The sequence below is a fragment of the Sprattus sprattus genome, assembly GCF_963457725.1.
Source record: "Sprattus sprattus genome assembly, chromosome: 7".
NCBI classification, from domain to species: Eukaryota; Metazoa; Chordata; class Actinopteri; order Clupeiformes; family Clupeidae; genus Sprattus; species Sprattus sprattus.
This window is the reverse complement of record NC_137926.1, coordinates 24,952,554-24,968,950: the sequence shown is the minus strand read 5'-3', so window position 1 is coordinate 24,968,950 and position 16,397 is coordinate 24,952,554. Positions and strand designations below refer to the sequence as shown.

Below are 16,397 nucleotides of genomic sequence, written 5' to 3'. Positions count from 1 at the left end.
AGCTACAAAGGTATTGTACATATCTTAATGTTGTCACATTGGACACAAATGGATGGTTTGGTGAAGGAATAGCTGTTCCAAGGATAGGATTCTAAGTGGTATTTGAACTCAATTGGCAGTATGTGACAGTTTTCCACTCAAGGCCAGAGAAAATGGAGATATGGGTGAATGTAAAATCCTTCCCTCTGTAGAAAGCAGGCCCAGCCGCCCTCATTTCAACATGCACACGCCACATGTACAGTAGAAGCACAGCGTAGAAAAAACTACAAGACATACGGTAAGGCACAGAGAAGTGTCTTTTAACACAATATTAACGCTTTTACTAAAAAAACAAACAAAAACAAACTAAAATCATAACACACCACTGTCTGAACTTTTCCCACGTGGTGTAGCGATGATACCGTAGATTCTGGAGGCATGGACACACACTACTCTCTACATTCCTACCTCAAAAGTCAAAGGGAGTCCTGCCTCTCTTTTAAAAACACACAAGCTATCCTCAAACGCAGCCAGTTTTCTACGGGCAAGGGAGAAAATCAGCAGCACCCTGTCTTTGCTTGGTAGGCCTCTTCTCAGTTTGTTTAATGCTGTCAGCTTGTGCTGTTCCAACCATCATTGATAGTATATATACAAATTATATACAACATACAAATACATACATGTTTGTTATTACAATGAGCTCTACAAAACAGAGAAAAGAAAAGAAAACACAAAATAAAAGTACGGTAAGTTTGTCCAATATTGCAGGCGTAGCAGATCAGTCTGGTGACTACGTCCAATCAAAAACACTCCAAACCACAATGGGAGTTCATGGTTATGTACAACGTTACAATACATACAAAACAAAGCTATCAAAAAAGAAAGTTTCCAAAATCATCCTAGAAAGTTTTTTTTGTTCTTTCGTTTCTCTACAACAATGTCAGTTAATATGTACAGGCCCCTAAAAAATAATTTAACAACATCAATCATCATCATTATAATAACAATAATATTACACCTTTTTTCTACATACTGTGGGCGGGAGCTAGTTCATGGATGGAGCACAAAGTGTGCTGATTGGCTAACAGTCGCTGCAAAGCAGTCAGTCAGGGAAGAGTGGAGTCACAGGGAGGAGGTGGTGGAGTCGACAATCTCTCTGCCGTTACAGACGGTCGGGACGTAGTGAGCACTTACTGAGGCTGGAGAGAGAGAGAGGGAGAGAGAGAGAGAGAGAGAGAGAGAGGGAGAGAGAGAGAGAGAATGAGAGAAATGGGAGGGAGGAAAAAAAGTTTTTGCTCTGCAACAGGGCTAAGAATGAATCAGGGAGCTTGGCTCATAAAGCGCCTTCCCTCCATACACACACACACACACACACACACACACACACACACACACACACACACACACACACACACACACACACACACACACAGACTTCTCTACCTCATTTTCCCTTTTACCTTCTCCTTTCCCCCTCTCCCTCCCCAACTCCCCTCTCTCTCACTCTCTCTCTCAGCGTATGCCTGTCTAAGATCACTCCCACGTTCCCCCTCTTTGCAGTCTGTCACCTCCTCGATCAGACGACAGGTGAGAACATAAATAAAGATGAAACTGTTTAACTGATTCATTTTTGTGGCCATGAATTATACATTAGAGGAGAGCTGGCGTGTCCAGTTAGGTGGGCTTATTACTGTACGACCCTTACAGCTGTACGCCACTTGCCACAATTCCTCTCTCCCCTTCCCCCTCCACTCCCTCCTCATCTCTCTCTTTCTCTCTCCTCAGCACCTCTTTTTTTCGCACGCCGAGCTTACATAACCGAGGACAGGTGACAATCGTGCCAGAAGAAAGCACCGCTTGAGCGGCACGCCAAACTGTAAGGTTCTCTGTGTTTGGCTTATATAAGCTTCAGCTTCACTTTACTTCACAACTTCAGCCTCGTCTCTCTCTCTCTCTCTCTCTCTCTCTTCAGCCTCGTCTCTCTCTCTCTCTCTCTCTCTCTCTCTCTCTCTCTCTCTCTCTCTCTCTCTCTCTCTCTCTCTCTCTCTGTTGCTGCTGCATTTGACACCTGTGCACTGACGAATGAGGGGAGAGGCATGGGCCACACATCTGCTGTCTCCACAGACTTGCTTAGAGACATACGGCAGCGCCTCACTCACAACTGACAGCCATCTGGACGCCAATGAAAACGTAATTATAACATAACTGTGACATAAAGAAATGAACCCATTCACATTTATTGCCAGCAAGGATATGAGTGGCACACTTTAATGTTCTAGATCTAGAAAGTAAATGTTAGCTGTTCAATACATTCCTATTTGATTATAGTCTTGGCATTTGTTGTTTAAAGAAATCCATACCAAGAAGCAGAAGTTAACAAAATAACAAGGTATGATCCAAACACTAATGTATGTATGTATGTATGTATGATACTTAAGCAATATAGCACGAGTGGGAGTGGGGTAGGTAAGGGATTATCCCTTGCCTACCCCACCCCCATTCATGCTATATTGCTTTTATAAAACAATTCTACCATCAACAAATTTACATTTCAACACGAAGTTATTGATTAAAAATGGTTTATTTCGCCATTGTTTCTCCGCAACAAAAAATAGTCCCATTGTCAACGTCTTGGTTTGGAATTTTAAGAATTTTGAATTAACGGTTATCATCAACGCGAATATTTCATCGCGGAGTGATTTCTTATTAGCTGTGAAAAGTCAGAAACTGTTGGTATGTTGACGGATAATCAAACTCATTGAACGTCTCTCGTCCAATCAGAAAGAGCTAAATAACGCGATAGAACCCAATTGTTTTATAATTCGTATTATTAGCTAAATGTGTAGAACTTGGCATGTCTTCATGTTTTCTTGCCATAGCTTAAGGAAAGAAAAAAAAAATAGTTGTTCACACAAATAGAACTTTAAAGTTTCAGGTGCTGCATAGCCACCGGTTACTTGCTGACCTCAAGTTACAATTAATTATTAATAATTAATTTCCGTTACGCAGAATCAGATGAAAACTCCACAATGCTTCTTTAAATTTAAACTACTTATGTGTTCGTGTGAAATGAGAAAGGAGGGCAGCCATTCCAGCCTTAAAGCTGATGTATGTTGCGATAGCTGTGTTGTCATTGGACGGACTGCATTGTTACGGTGAACTATCTCACCGTGAGATGCGTATGTGGTGGCCGGGCCGCTGACGCTGAAGCGGTTGAGATTGAGCCGATGGCTGGTCACGTTCTTCTGGGGCTGGAACATGATGATGTGGACCTTCGGGGCAAACATGCAGCCCAGAACCACAAAGCCACTCAGACTGACAGAGATGCACATGGTTGTGGTTTGGACCTGCCAAAGAAAAGCAGAAGAAGGAGTGAGGTAAGCGTCTGATGTGTACAGGTCAGTGTGTGTGTGTGTGTGTGTGTGTGTGTGTGTGTGCGTGTGTGTGTGTGTGTGTGTGTGTGTGTGTGTGTGTGTGAGTGTGTGTGTGTGTGTGTGTGTGTGTGTGTATGTATGTATATATATAATATCTATATAAATAATCTTTCACATCATCCTAATATTCTCTTCTATTCTCTCACATACATATATGAGAGAAAAGAAGAGAATATTAGGATCATGTGAAAAATTAGGACACCAGTGAGAGGAGGCCAGAGGCAATCAGAGTTGATACACAGCTGGATACTTCCACATAAAATTAGCGCCCTAAAAGTGTAAGTGAGCTGATAACAGACACTGATGTACTGTAAGAATGAGCTGCTAATAAGACCAGAGAGAGCCTGAATGTATGTAAAACTTTCTTGTTGAGTAGATTTTCTTGGGTCATCCCTTTGGAATGCTGAAAACGTTTTGGGGGTTGAAGAAGTTTTAATGAATAAAACACTGTTTGTACTTGAGAAAAGAATGGCTTTAGTTTTCTCTAGTCTCTCTCATTGCTCCTTTCCTTTTTTCCCTGTTGTTCCCTGTCATGGGAGATTTGTTATTTTTTTCTGGCAACTGTGTGTCTTGAATAATGTTTGCTCTTCCTCCTTCACATCAAACTGAATCTGAGAGGAAAATGTGCTTCTGAGAGGCCCAGTAGAAAAACTCCACACGGGGGCCCTCAGAAACAATCCATCTAAATCCCAGATAGATCGATTGAACATAGCCATTAATTAACTGGGGAGGTGGGGCATAAGGCTTGGTGTCAGTAAGGCCAGCCAGCCTGAGTGATTTCCTCACTGGAAATGACAGGAGGGCAATCTCTCCTGCAGCCTAACTCTCCCTTAGCCCCCTCAGATTGTAATGATGTTTGATTCTCAGCAGGTATAGCTCTCCCTGTGACAATTAGTTTATTCCAGCTCACTGCAGGATGATAAGTCTAATCATTACCTTATTACGCTCAACATGCCAAAACTAAATGGCTAAGGAGTGTTGTCCACACCGCAACATATAACACTAGTCATAGCAGTTTTTTTTAGGTGCCTCTTTTTGCAGCCGTTGCCTTTCTTACTCTGACTGGCTGTAGCTGCCTGACTGCAGGCTTGTTAGTTGCGGGCTCACACGCTCTCACCATGATATCTGCTGCAATTCCCCCGCCTTTTAACTAAGAGCAGGAGGGGTGATTACCTGGTAAAAACCAGCCATTAGCTCAATCCTCCTCTTTCATGTCTCAGCTTATGATTATGAGAGGGGGACCAAGGTCAACGCAGCATCTCTCTCTTTCTGTCTCTCTCTCTCTCACTGCTTGTCTTTGTTTCTCTTTCTGTGAAAAGGCTGTGAGACTGTTTCTGTGGAAAGGTCTTTATCTCCCGTCTGACGACTGAATACATTACTCTTGAAGGGCTTTTGACGATTTATACTGGCATCAGCATTACAGTAAGTCATCTGAAACGACCTGCTGCTCTTAAATGCAAGTGGTCTTCTTGTTCAACGGTTGGCGCTCCACTATATGTGGCCTTGGTAAAATGCACATATTTGACTGGTGCCACAGCCAGAGGCTATGGTTGTGTCAGGTCTGTGGAGAACTGCTGGCCTTAATAAAAGCATGTGGGGTCCGTGAAGGTTCTGTGGCTTCAGTGTCGCTCAGTCTGGATTCTGTGGCTGTGATGAGCTGTGCACATTGTATATGTAGGTGTTAAAGATGGCAATTACTGAAATGAATATCACTTTAAAACTAATTTCCCAAAGGTCTTGTTTTCATTTTAGGTTTCACTCTAATCGGGTAATACACTGTTTCATAAAATAAAGTATATGTTGGCATGGTGAACTACCTCTGACTAAAGTTCAATATTAATATCTATGTTTATTTATATGTGTTAACATATACCTATACCACATGTTTTCAAATTGGATGTCTACCTCTAGATGAATCTAGTTTTGAAGATACACATTCCTATGAATGTACCTCCCCCTTTCTGACCACCTATGTCATCTATGTGGTGCATGTTTCAGAAGAGTCTTGCGTCTTGATATTTGATGCCAAGCTAACTGTTTCAAACAAACGCCCCTCGGTGTCCCCCAACCCCTTCCTCTCCGCAGCCCCCGTACCCTGTAGTCGCTGGAGGTGACGTAGAAGATGGGCAGGAATGCCAGCCAGATAATGCAGGTGGTGTACATGGTAAAGCCAATGAACTTGGCCTCGTTGAAGTTTTCGGGGCACTTGCGCGTCTTGAAGGCGTAGACTGTGCACAGCACGACCAGCAGCACGTCGTAGGTGAGCGACAGCAGCATGCTGGAGTCGCGCACGTTGCACTTGAGGATGACCGTCTGCCGCCGCTCAGGCAGCGTGAAGCGTCGTGTCCCCGGCACCTCCAGCAGCATCCACACGGACACCAGCAGCAGCTGTACGGAGATGAGCGTCAGGCAGATGAAGACCTGCGAGCTGGGGCTGATGAAGCGCGGCCGCTGGGCGCTGTCCTTCACGCCGTTGAAAATGCGCGAGATGCGGTTGGTCTTGGTGAGCAGCGCCGAGTAGCAGACAGCGAACGACGTGCCCAGGCCCAGGCGGCGCAGTGTGCACACGGCCGGCGACGGCTTGGCGATGAACACGAACGTCAGCGCGTATGACATGAAGACGCCCAGGAGGAGGATGTAGCAGAGCTCGCGACCCGAAGCCTTGACCAGCGGCGTGTCGTTATTCCGCACGAAGACGACAAACACCAGCAGCGTGCACAAGAAGCCCAGGCAGGCGATGCTGATGGGGCCGATGGCCCAGGCGTCCTCCCACATGATGTAGTCCTCGGGCAGGTCGAAGCAGCCGCTCAAGTCCTCGGTGGGCCACTGGCCAGGCGGGCAGGGCGCGCAGGTGAACTCGTCGGACAGGTACTCGTAGGACTCGCAGGGCGTGCAGATCCAGCAGCAGTATTCGCCCGCCTGCATCTTCTTCATCTCGTTGCGGGCGCACGGGTCGCTACACTGTGAGGTGGGCACCGCGCCGCTCCGGGGCCAGCCAATCAGAGGCTCGTTGAGGGACAGGGTCTCGGCCCACTCGCCCACCTGCACGTAGCTGTAGCGGTCGCTGTCCGGCGAGTGCTGGTAGTTGTAGATGTTGTAACGGCCCATGCCGTCGCCGTAGGCGTCAAACTTCACCACGCTCTCCGTGCCGGGAGGGGAGAAAGGAGCTAGAGAGAGTGGAAAGGGAGTGAGAGAGCGGTGAAGAGAGACAGCAGGGTTGAGAGTTTAATTGAACCCTCAATCAATCTTTGTAAAAAGGATACAAAAAAACTGAACCCCAACATAAAATATAATAAAAGCAGACACAAATGAAAGACCTAAAGAATCCACAGTGGAGAGACAGAAAGTTAATGAAAAGTTCAATGTGGCCTCTTGCAACTCCTTCAATTCCACTTCACAGTCTATTGCAACATTCAGTGACTGCAGCAGCAGCAACATGAGCGGTAGCATCAGCCACTAATGTCTCTCTGTTTGCAATAACGCAAGCACCATTCCAAGCCCTCTGCACTTCCCTGCAGCAAAACGAGCAGTATCGCAGGGCCATGCGATAAGATCAGATAATTATGCGACAAGCTGTTGAAAAACAAAAGGAGCTGAAGCGCAACTTTATGGACTGGTTAGGCAATAATGTTAAGAGCCATATTCAGCCTCGCCAGGATGGGCTTTCTAATAAAGAGCAGCATTGGACTGTGACAACAGTGTCAGCTGTAAAAAAAACATTTATGTGCTGCCTGTCGCCAGCAGATATGTCGGGAAATCGCTCACTGTGGGATTGTGGTATGCCTGAACAACAGGCCTCAGGCCAATTGCATTCACAACACATTGCACTCACTGGGAGGGTTACAACACTAAGATTTAAGTTGCTAAGCTTTTGTTGCCAATTTTGGTTCACCCTACAGTATGTTTGTGGATAAAAAGTTTCTGAAATGGGGTACAGCTTTCAGTATAGTCGAGAGAATGATGTTTTGGTACATAGACAAGGCAATAAGGTGTGAAGGGCAGTCTACTAGCATGGAAGAATAAAAATGCTCATTTGCAAAGTGCAAAGTGGAAAGTGCAAAGTGGAAATGTTTTGGTCCATTGTTGACTAACTGCGGTGAAACAGTTTGTTTTGTAGCCTCATAAATAAAACATGTAAAATGAAAATGTGATATTTTTTTTAATGTTCTAGTATGCGAGGGCTTTGCCCTCTTTTTTGTAGCTGTTATTGTGTTAAGCATGTGTTCGTGTGTGTGTGTGTGTGTGTGTGTGTGTGTGTGTGTGTGTGTGTGTGTGTGTGTGAGAGAGAGCATGCGCGTGTGTCTGTGATTGTATGCAGTATGCGGTATAAAAAAACAGGATGCCTGTAAAATTGAAAGGAGAGGGAGGGGAGGGGGGCATTTATAGGTCATTGCGCTGTTTTCCTAAACGTCAGCCACTTGACTGCACTGCAATAGAGATTTTGCTTACACCCACACGCACACACACACACTCACACAAGGTGGCACAGAGGCAGGCAGTATTGCGGTCACCTCTGCAAAGGTGGATCTCCCGGTGGGTCTGGTGGGGCTGTGGATGCTGATGACTCGTCAGAATTGGAAAAGGGTTTAGCGGTTATGAGACCCATAAATCACTTGGACAGAGATGGCTTATAGATTACACAATCTACAAACCAGTTTCACATTCTCAAACACACACACACATGCCCAGCGCACACACACACGCACAGAGGTCCACACATGCATGCAAGTGAATAAACTTTCACACACAACACATACACACACACACACACACACACACACACACACACACAGACACACACACACACACACACACACACACACACACACCCACACACACACACAGACACACACACACACACACACACACACACACACACACACCCACACACACACACACACACACACACACACACACACACACACACACACACACACAAACAATTACACCCCATCTCTTCATGATGAAATTAACCTTGGTAAGCAAACAGTCTCACTTTTCCAGTTCGAATATCTGCATCACTATGCAATTAATAATCTTCCCGCGCAACACACAGTAAACGCACCCTTACATTAATGCATTAGCATCTGGTAAAAGGATAATTAGCCATAACACAATTACCCATGACGAGCGCAAATTGCTTCTAATCAAGCGCTATCTCGCCCCTAGAGGGCACTGTTACATCTCATGGAACCTTTAAGTAAATAACGTTTATGGAGGATTTTTCTCTGCAGTGTGGCCGACTCTCGGCAACCTAACATCACAATGAAGTGAGAGCAAAGTGACACAAGGCAGTGTCAGACCTGAAAAAACCCTAAGTGCATTTTTCCGCCCAGTAACAAGGAAGATGGTGGGAGAATTACAAACATGTGTGTGTAGGTATGCTGAAAACAAATAAGCATTAGAGTCAAAGGATGCTGTGATGAGAAGAATCCCTGCAGTGTACAACAACACACAAACCAGGCCTGCTTGCCTCATGTTTGTGTTTAGGGGTGTGTGTTTGAAGCACCGCGACAACCCCAGTTAACTGACCCTATGTGTATTAAGGTGTGACGTAGATGCTTGGGCGGGGCAGGGAGAAGGCTCACATTTCTTAACGAACCCATGGTAAAAACATGAAAGGTTGTTTTATCTGGTGACGGTGAAACACAGCTTGGCTGGAACAGGAGCGACCAGTCTGTGGGCGTCCACCTGAGCCCCCCAGTCCCCCTGGAGTCATCATGCTGACCAGAGCAGTGCCATTCAGCACTCCTCGCGGCCAGCTCACCTTAATATGCAGGAGGACACCCTTCACCCCCCACCCACTTCCGCCCCCATCCCCTAACAGCCATTTTCTCTCTATTAGGCTGGGGCCGACTCCTGTCCCAGTGACTCAGCATCGATCCCGAATACCTGTCCTTAAAGCCCATGCAGATAAGCACTCGCTGGCTCGCTCACGTGCAGCTGATGCGGGGCTTCCGCGGCACCAGCGGTGGTGGGCGCATGAATACAGATAGGAGCCTCTCTCTGTTGCCGTGCTCTAGTGCCACTCCTTAAGCCCAGAGAGAGAGAGAGATAGAGAGAGATAGAGAGAGAGAGAGAGGCACTGATAAGAAGGGACAGGCCTGTCATTAGTGCGTGCCTAGACGGAAAAAGTGATAATCCCCAGTCCTGTTGCACCTCCTCTGCGCTTTACTCCTTTTTCTTTTTGTGAGGCTGCTCCCCAACAGCTTAGACTGGCACTCACCACACAAGCAAGTATGGAGAAATAAACATAGTGCCCGACGGACCTCTTAATCCTCCAGTTACTGTTACCACACTGCAGGGGCCTTCTCTGTATGTGTGATTAAGACTCTCATCACCGACTAGAACCTGTTCTTCTTAAACTACACAAATAGACAGTAACACACTGGAGACAGCACATAGTACCACTACTATCACAAAGCCAAGTGGAGAGGAGATAGGGTGGTTATTGGAAAGAATCGATAGGCCAGGCATGGTTCGTTGAGTCTGAATGGACTGTGCAAGGGATAATTAAACTTAAACTTAAGAGGCCATGGCTGTTTCGTTAAGGCCCTTTTAATTGCAAGTGCTTGTGAGGACGCTTGAATATTGGGGATTAATTAAAATGAGCGAGTGGAGAATGAGGTCCAGGGTCTTGTTTCTCTTGTCTCAGCACAGGCGGGTCTGCTGGGACTTCTGCTGGAAAATTAAAGGGAGGAGGAAGAGGAGGGGGGAGAAGACAGCCAATCGCACTGCAAACGGACCAATAGCACCTGAGTGAGTGAGCGAGGGAGACAGAGAGAGTGAGAGTGGACAGAATTGGAAATCACCTTATCGTGTCTCACAGGGTAGATGAGGTTATGGGATGCTTTAAAACACACACACACACAGAGGATGGCCTGAGTACTGATTGAGGGACAGGTGTCTGAAAAGGAGAGAAACAGAGGGAGAGTGAATGTGATAAAGGGAGCAGACCATCTCATAAACATTCCATTAGCCTCCAGCGGCCTCTAACTCTCAAATCCCCCCTTTCACACTTAATTCGGCAGAACCTAGAGCACTCAGCCCTCTGAGAGCTGTGATTCACCTGCGCCTAATACAAGTGTGTCAGGAAGCGCTAATACAATTGTATCAGGAAACACAGACCAAGCAGCGCACAAAGGCGGAGCGCGGGCGGCTCTGGAGTCGGCAGCCGAACAAAAGCCGTGGACGGGGACTCCGTGGCGCGTAACACCCGCTCTCAGGTGCGTTGTAAGCCCCATCCTTAATGAGACTGGATGGAGGCGGTAGGGAGACAGTGGAAGAGACAAGAGAGGGGGAGAAGGGGGAGTTGCATCATGTCTGCTGCACCTAAATTAATTCCAGAAGCTTCCTGGAGAATGGGCACCGTTTAGACTGGATCATGTGGCTGTACATGATGCCTTTACATAGTATCTGGCAAGGGAATGAATGTGTGTGTGTGTGTGTGTGTGTGTGTGTGTATATGTGTGTGTGTGTCTGTGTGTGTGTGTGTCTGTATGTGTGTGCGTGTGTGTGTGTAAGAATGTACATATTTGTGTGGTTGTGTCATTTTCATTGAGACATGAACAAGACTTCTGTATGGCCGCATACTGTCTGTGTGAATGCGCATGCGAGCGAGAGAAAGAAAGAAAGCTGGGAAGAGACAGCAAATGTGTCTCCTTCAAGCAGGACATCATTTACATTATTTATCCGCCTCCCTGAGCCCCCAGGCATACACTTGTCTATATTTCAAGCAGTCCGCTACACGCCTGTAAACTGATTAGCACTACGCTAAACGCTAATAACAACCAGGCAACACTCATACCTGCACAGCATTAACCTCCCATCACATCAGGTTAGATCACATATCCACAACAACATCTGCCTTCTACCTGCAGTCTCATGAACTCATTTCTGCACTCTCATGCCTTGCATTCAGACCACTCTACACAGTAGTACAGGGACATATGCACATACATCATTTATGAAGATCTCTCTCTCATTCTCTCTCTCTCTCTCTCATTCTCTCTCTCTCTCTCTCTCTCTCTCTCTCTCTCTCTCTCTCTCTCTCTATGATGATATAATATTACCAGATGGCGCCATAGTGCATAATGGAGAGCTTACAGTGTATATGCAGAGGTAAACAATTCATCGAAACCATTAATTAATCTAACTGCTCAAATGATGACCAAGGAAAGCCAGTCTGTGCAATTACAGCAGTTCTTCCATTCTAACTAATGTAGTTGAATGAGCAGCCTGGATAGTGGGTTGAGATATTCCTCTGTCATTGAGCATAGGAGGAGAATGCTTCACATAAAGATGTTCTCTACTGATGGTGCACATCTGGATACATGGCCGACACAAGGGGCGAACCTTAAGCAGCAACTGCAGTTGCCGCAGACATTCAACAGAGCTGTTGTTTTAGTTGTTGTGTTTATCGGTTCTGATCATTTGCAGAGCTGACTTATTAAATATGTATAGGTTGTTCCATCCACATTATTTTGTTATTTGCGAAACTGTTTTGCAATAGACAACATGTAGTTATGTACACGCACGCACGCACGCACGCACGCACGCACGCACGCACGCACGCAGGCACGCACACACACACACACACACACACACACACACACACACACACACACACACACACACACACACACACATATACTTTTTCCACTTCTGCTGGAATGTGTGTTATTGCCCTACAGTGGTCCATTGATTAACTGAAATGTGACCCACAGATGAGGGTTTCATATTGATCTCAGCTTTAAAACGATTGCTACTGATGCGGTTTTACAAAAGGGAAGCTCTTCACAACAAACTTGAAACCTTCTCTATGTCTGAACCCAGGAGGCATTCAGCACAAAAGGATGAGCAGGCCAACCACATGTTTATTCAGGGATCCCAAAATAGAAGGGGCCATTGAATTGCAAGCAACCTAGACTAGCAATGGCAAACCAGTTAGATTATAGAATTGTAGTGGTGTCATAGAGAAGAAACTGCAGAGGGTATCTGAATAGTTGTGGAGTATCTGTGCCAAACACAAAGAATATGAAGATAAAAAATCCGATTAACTTGTGAATCCTGCTTCGAGGACTAAGTCCCTGATCCATTATTTAAGAGGGAATGTTTGTGAGAACTCTCTCGCCTCACTCACATCCCCATTTTAAAGCCCTATTTGGCTGCAGCATTTTTAAGTTTGTTATCCACCCTCCCACCTGCTAACTTCTCTCTCTCTTCCTTTTTGTCTGTCTTTGTCTCTTTCTCTCCCTCAGTGCTTCTGTCAATCTCTCCACTCTTCTTTTCCCCTCCTCGCTGCTGTAAATCTGTTTGGCAGTCGCTTTAGTAAACTCCATGGCAACTTAAGTCCCCAGGCGGCTGCCAGTCATCTTTAACGCTGACAGCGTTTGTGACATCACCGCCGGAGCACAAAGTGTGCGTCTCCGTGACAGCGAGCGGAGAATGTCACCCTCTGACACCTGACGTGACGGGAGGTGCCGTGGCCACTGCGGAGGGCTGGCAGTCTGGAGATCTGAGGCTGGGTTGTTCACTGTACCTCTGCCACGGACACAGGTTTAAAACAGGGGCACGCGTTGCTCTTTTGATAGTGGACATTAGTGATCGTGCAGACAAATGAACTGGATCATGGAAGCAGAGGATGTGTACATCAACCACACACACACACACACACACACACACACAGACCACATGCGCACACACACACACACACACAGACCACACAGACTGCTTTTGACACAATCTCACTTCATCAATTCAAGCAAAACCGCCTGCAGAGGACAGCATGTGTTTTCCACAAGGACATCTGCAGATTGCATGCCTGTGTTTGTGTGTGTGTGTGTGTGTGTGTCTGTGTGTGTGTGTGTGTGTGTGTGTGTGTGTGTGTGTGTGTGTGTGTGTATGTGTGTGTGTATGTGTGTGTGTGTGTGTATGTGGTTGATGTACACATCCTGTGTGTATATAATCTATGTTATCTACTCCCAGAGTGTCAAACATAACAGGACCTCACACACTATTGTGAAGCAAACAATACAAGTTCTCTCCTACACCCCCATGCTTAGAATCAATTTCAATTTCAATCTCTTAAATCAATAAATGAATCTAAGTACTTCAGTAATGAACATATCACAATACAGTTAGAGACTAGATGTGCCTCATGTGAGAAGCTTTCAAAGACTCATCATCAAATTGTTACACCCAAGTGGCACTATCAACCAGATTGTTTCCGGTATTATTACACTCTGTTCAAGGGCTGTGATTTTGTAGCGGCATTCAGCCCCTGTTGACAAGAACTAGCCAGATTCTTACCATAACTGACTAAATGTATATGTGAGCCAAACAAGCACTGTTTCTTAGATTCAGATTTGTGTCACGACCTGACTGTGTGTGTCGGCTGAAGGACACATGATGTCACACAGCTTACTCTTGTCACACCTTGTCAGTGTTGTGTCATAAGAGGCGTGTCAAGTAAAGTCCTGGGGTTGGCGCTGAAGGTGCTGCAGGCTCTGTGGGAGAACCAGAGCAAGACAAACAGAATTGCAAAGAGACTGTTACAGTATGGATGGGAAGGATCTCTAGTGACTAGACGTGCATGTGTGTATGTGTATGTGTATGTGTGTCTGTGCGCATGTCTGTGTTTGAGTGTGTGTGTGTGTGTGTGTGTGTGTGTGAGTACTGTTTGTGTACGTGTGTGTCTGCGCGCGTGTCTGTGTTTGAGTATGTGTGTGTGTGTGTGTTTATGTGTACGTGTGTGACTGTGCGCATGTCTGTGTTTGAGTGTGTGTGTCTGTGTGTGTGTGTGTGTGTGTGTGTGTGTGTTTGTGTACGTGTGTGTCTGCGCGCATGTCTGTGTTTGAGTGTGTGTGTGTGTGTGTGTGTGTGTGTGTGTGTGTTTGTTTACATGTGTGTCTGCGCGCGTGTTTGAGTGTGGGGTGGGAATTGGTGCATGTTCAACACATGCTTCTTTTTGAATGTGATAGCTTGACCCCACACGCCTGTGCTCGCACACACACACACTTTTACACGCACACGCGCGCACACACACACACACACACCAGGAATGTTCACACAGGCCAAAGACAAATGTAACAGTCCATTTGAACATAACCACACATCTACACACAACAAAAAGAGATAACTGCCTCCCAAAGTCAGCTCTCCTCTGCAGTGCAAAACGAAGAATTTCTCCTCACCACACTACACATAGTTATGAATACACAAAAGACATTTGACACAAATGACCGGCTTTCAAAACCAGATTTCAAAACCAGAACAAATCAGTCCGCCTGTTGAACACGATCAGTATTCCAGATGCAATGGCCATCTCTATACTCCTCACGAGCCGTTCTCCCTTTTTCTGCACTATTCCCTCCCAGCATACTCCTTATCTGTCTCATCACATTACTGGCTGATTCCGAAGCTCATTAGAATCATGCCCCATCATATTCTTCAGTGTTTAGGATTTTTTATTCCACTCATGATTGAAGTCTATGCCTCCATTCCCGCTGCGTGTTGTTTCCCCTGTCCTATGAATATTTCAGAGTCACCTTCACATTTCATGTAAGTGTTTCATTCTCATTCAGCTGTCCTATTTCATAACACATTCAGATTGTCTGAGATGCCACAGGTAACAAATAACCTGTACTGGAAAATGAATCGGAGACATAAACCTCCCTGACCTGAATTTTATCTGTGTTTTTTTATTATTATTTTTAAAGCGCACTGTTAGCTCATGGCCTTGGGGTGGTCTAATGGTTGCACATTCCCTGGTTTCAGAGGCGAGTGAAGGGCCCATGGGACAATGCTCTGGTGTGAGATAAAGGGATGCTGTTGCGCAACCTCATTGGACGTGTATCGACAGAGCCATACTGAGGAAGATCTGGGGGTGTACGTGTGGTCTCGGAGAATTTGAATTTTTAAGGAGAGATCGTGTTCAGCACAGATACGTTTCAGATGTGATTTATGCGCAAATCCCTTCCCTTCTCTTTCACACATTCTGTTTGTGTGTGTCTCTCTCTCTCTCTCTCTCTCTCTCTCTCTCTCTGTATGCAAGCATGTTAAGCTTGTTTTCTATTGCACAGAGCTGAGGCTGTTCAGTAGAAGCTTCATGTCAAGGTATCAGCTCAATACTGCCCTAAGGGCTTCACACACACACACACACACACACACACACACACACACACACACACACACACACACACACACACACACACGACAGACAGACATGCAAACATACATTTTACACATGATACCGGGCTACAGAAAATAAATCTTCATATTTGAATAGGAAAGGGAGTCTGTTTGTATGTGTGATGGGGGTGGGGGGGGGGGGGGGTAGTTTGTCAGCTAGGGTATGGCTGGGTGGATATGTCTTGAGGTGTTTCTTTGTTGAATGCATACATTTGTGTGTGTGTATTTGTGTGTATGTGTGTGAGAGAGAGTGTGTGTGTGTGTGTGTGTGCGGATGTGGTTGGTGTTGCTGTTGATAGCAGGCATTATAAATTGTGTGTGGGCTGAGAATGTCTGAGATTTCACTGCAGTAAATAAATAAATAAACATCTCAAGGTACCTGTAGTGAGTGTGTAAGAATGTGGGAGGTTGTATGAGTGTGTATGAGTATGTGAGTGAGTGTTTGACTGTGAGAGAAATAAAGAAAGAGAGAGAGAGAGAGAGAGAGAGAGAGAGAGAGAGAGAGAGAGAAAGAGGGAGGAAGAGAAAGAGAGAGAGAGAGAGAGAGAGAGAGAGAGAGGAAGTGCATGTTTGTATGTTTGCTTGAGGGAAGTCTGTTGTTCCTTGTGCAACAGTTTTGCAATGCATTTGCAACTTTGCATGCATTGCTACATGTTGTGTATATGATACAAAAGTGTACATGCATATATATATGGGTGTGAACATGTTTTTCATCTACTGTTGGAACACCTCCCATTCTCTATTGGATCGCTTCAAATATTGGCACCATGTGTTGGACTGATTACCATAGCA

At 45.7% G+C, this 16,397-nt stretch overlaps 1 protein-coding gene across 1 annotated transcript in view; it reads right to left on the bottom strand.

Moving 5' to 3' along the window:
• Positions 1–1,101: 1,101 nt before the first annotated feature.
• The window catches only part of grm3 (glutamate receptor, metabotropic 3), a gene marked incomplete at its 3' end in the record, with an annotated part of 27,337 nt that continues 12,041 nt past the window's right edge, over positions 1,102–16,397 (bottom strand). The window contains exons 3-5 of the mRNA XM_080842669.1: positions 5,508–6,580; positions 3,149–3,326; positions 1,102–1,172 (exon numbers count right to left, since the gene is read on the bottom strand). Of these exons, the coding sequence (XP_080698795.1) occupies positions 1,102–1,172; positions 3,149–3,326; positions 5,508–6,580 (1,322 nt within the window). The remainder of the gene's footprint in view (positions 1,173–3,148; positions 3,327–5,507; positions 6,581–16,397) is intronic.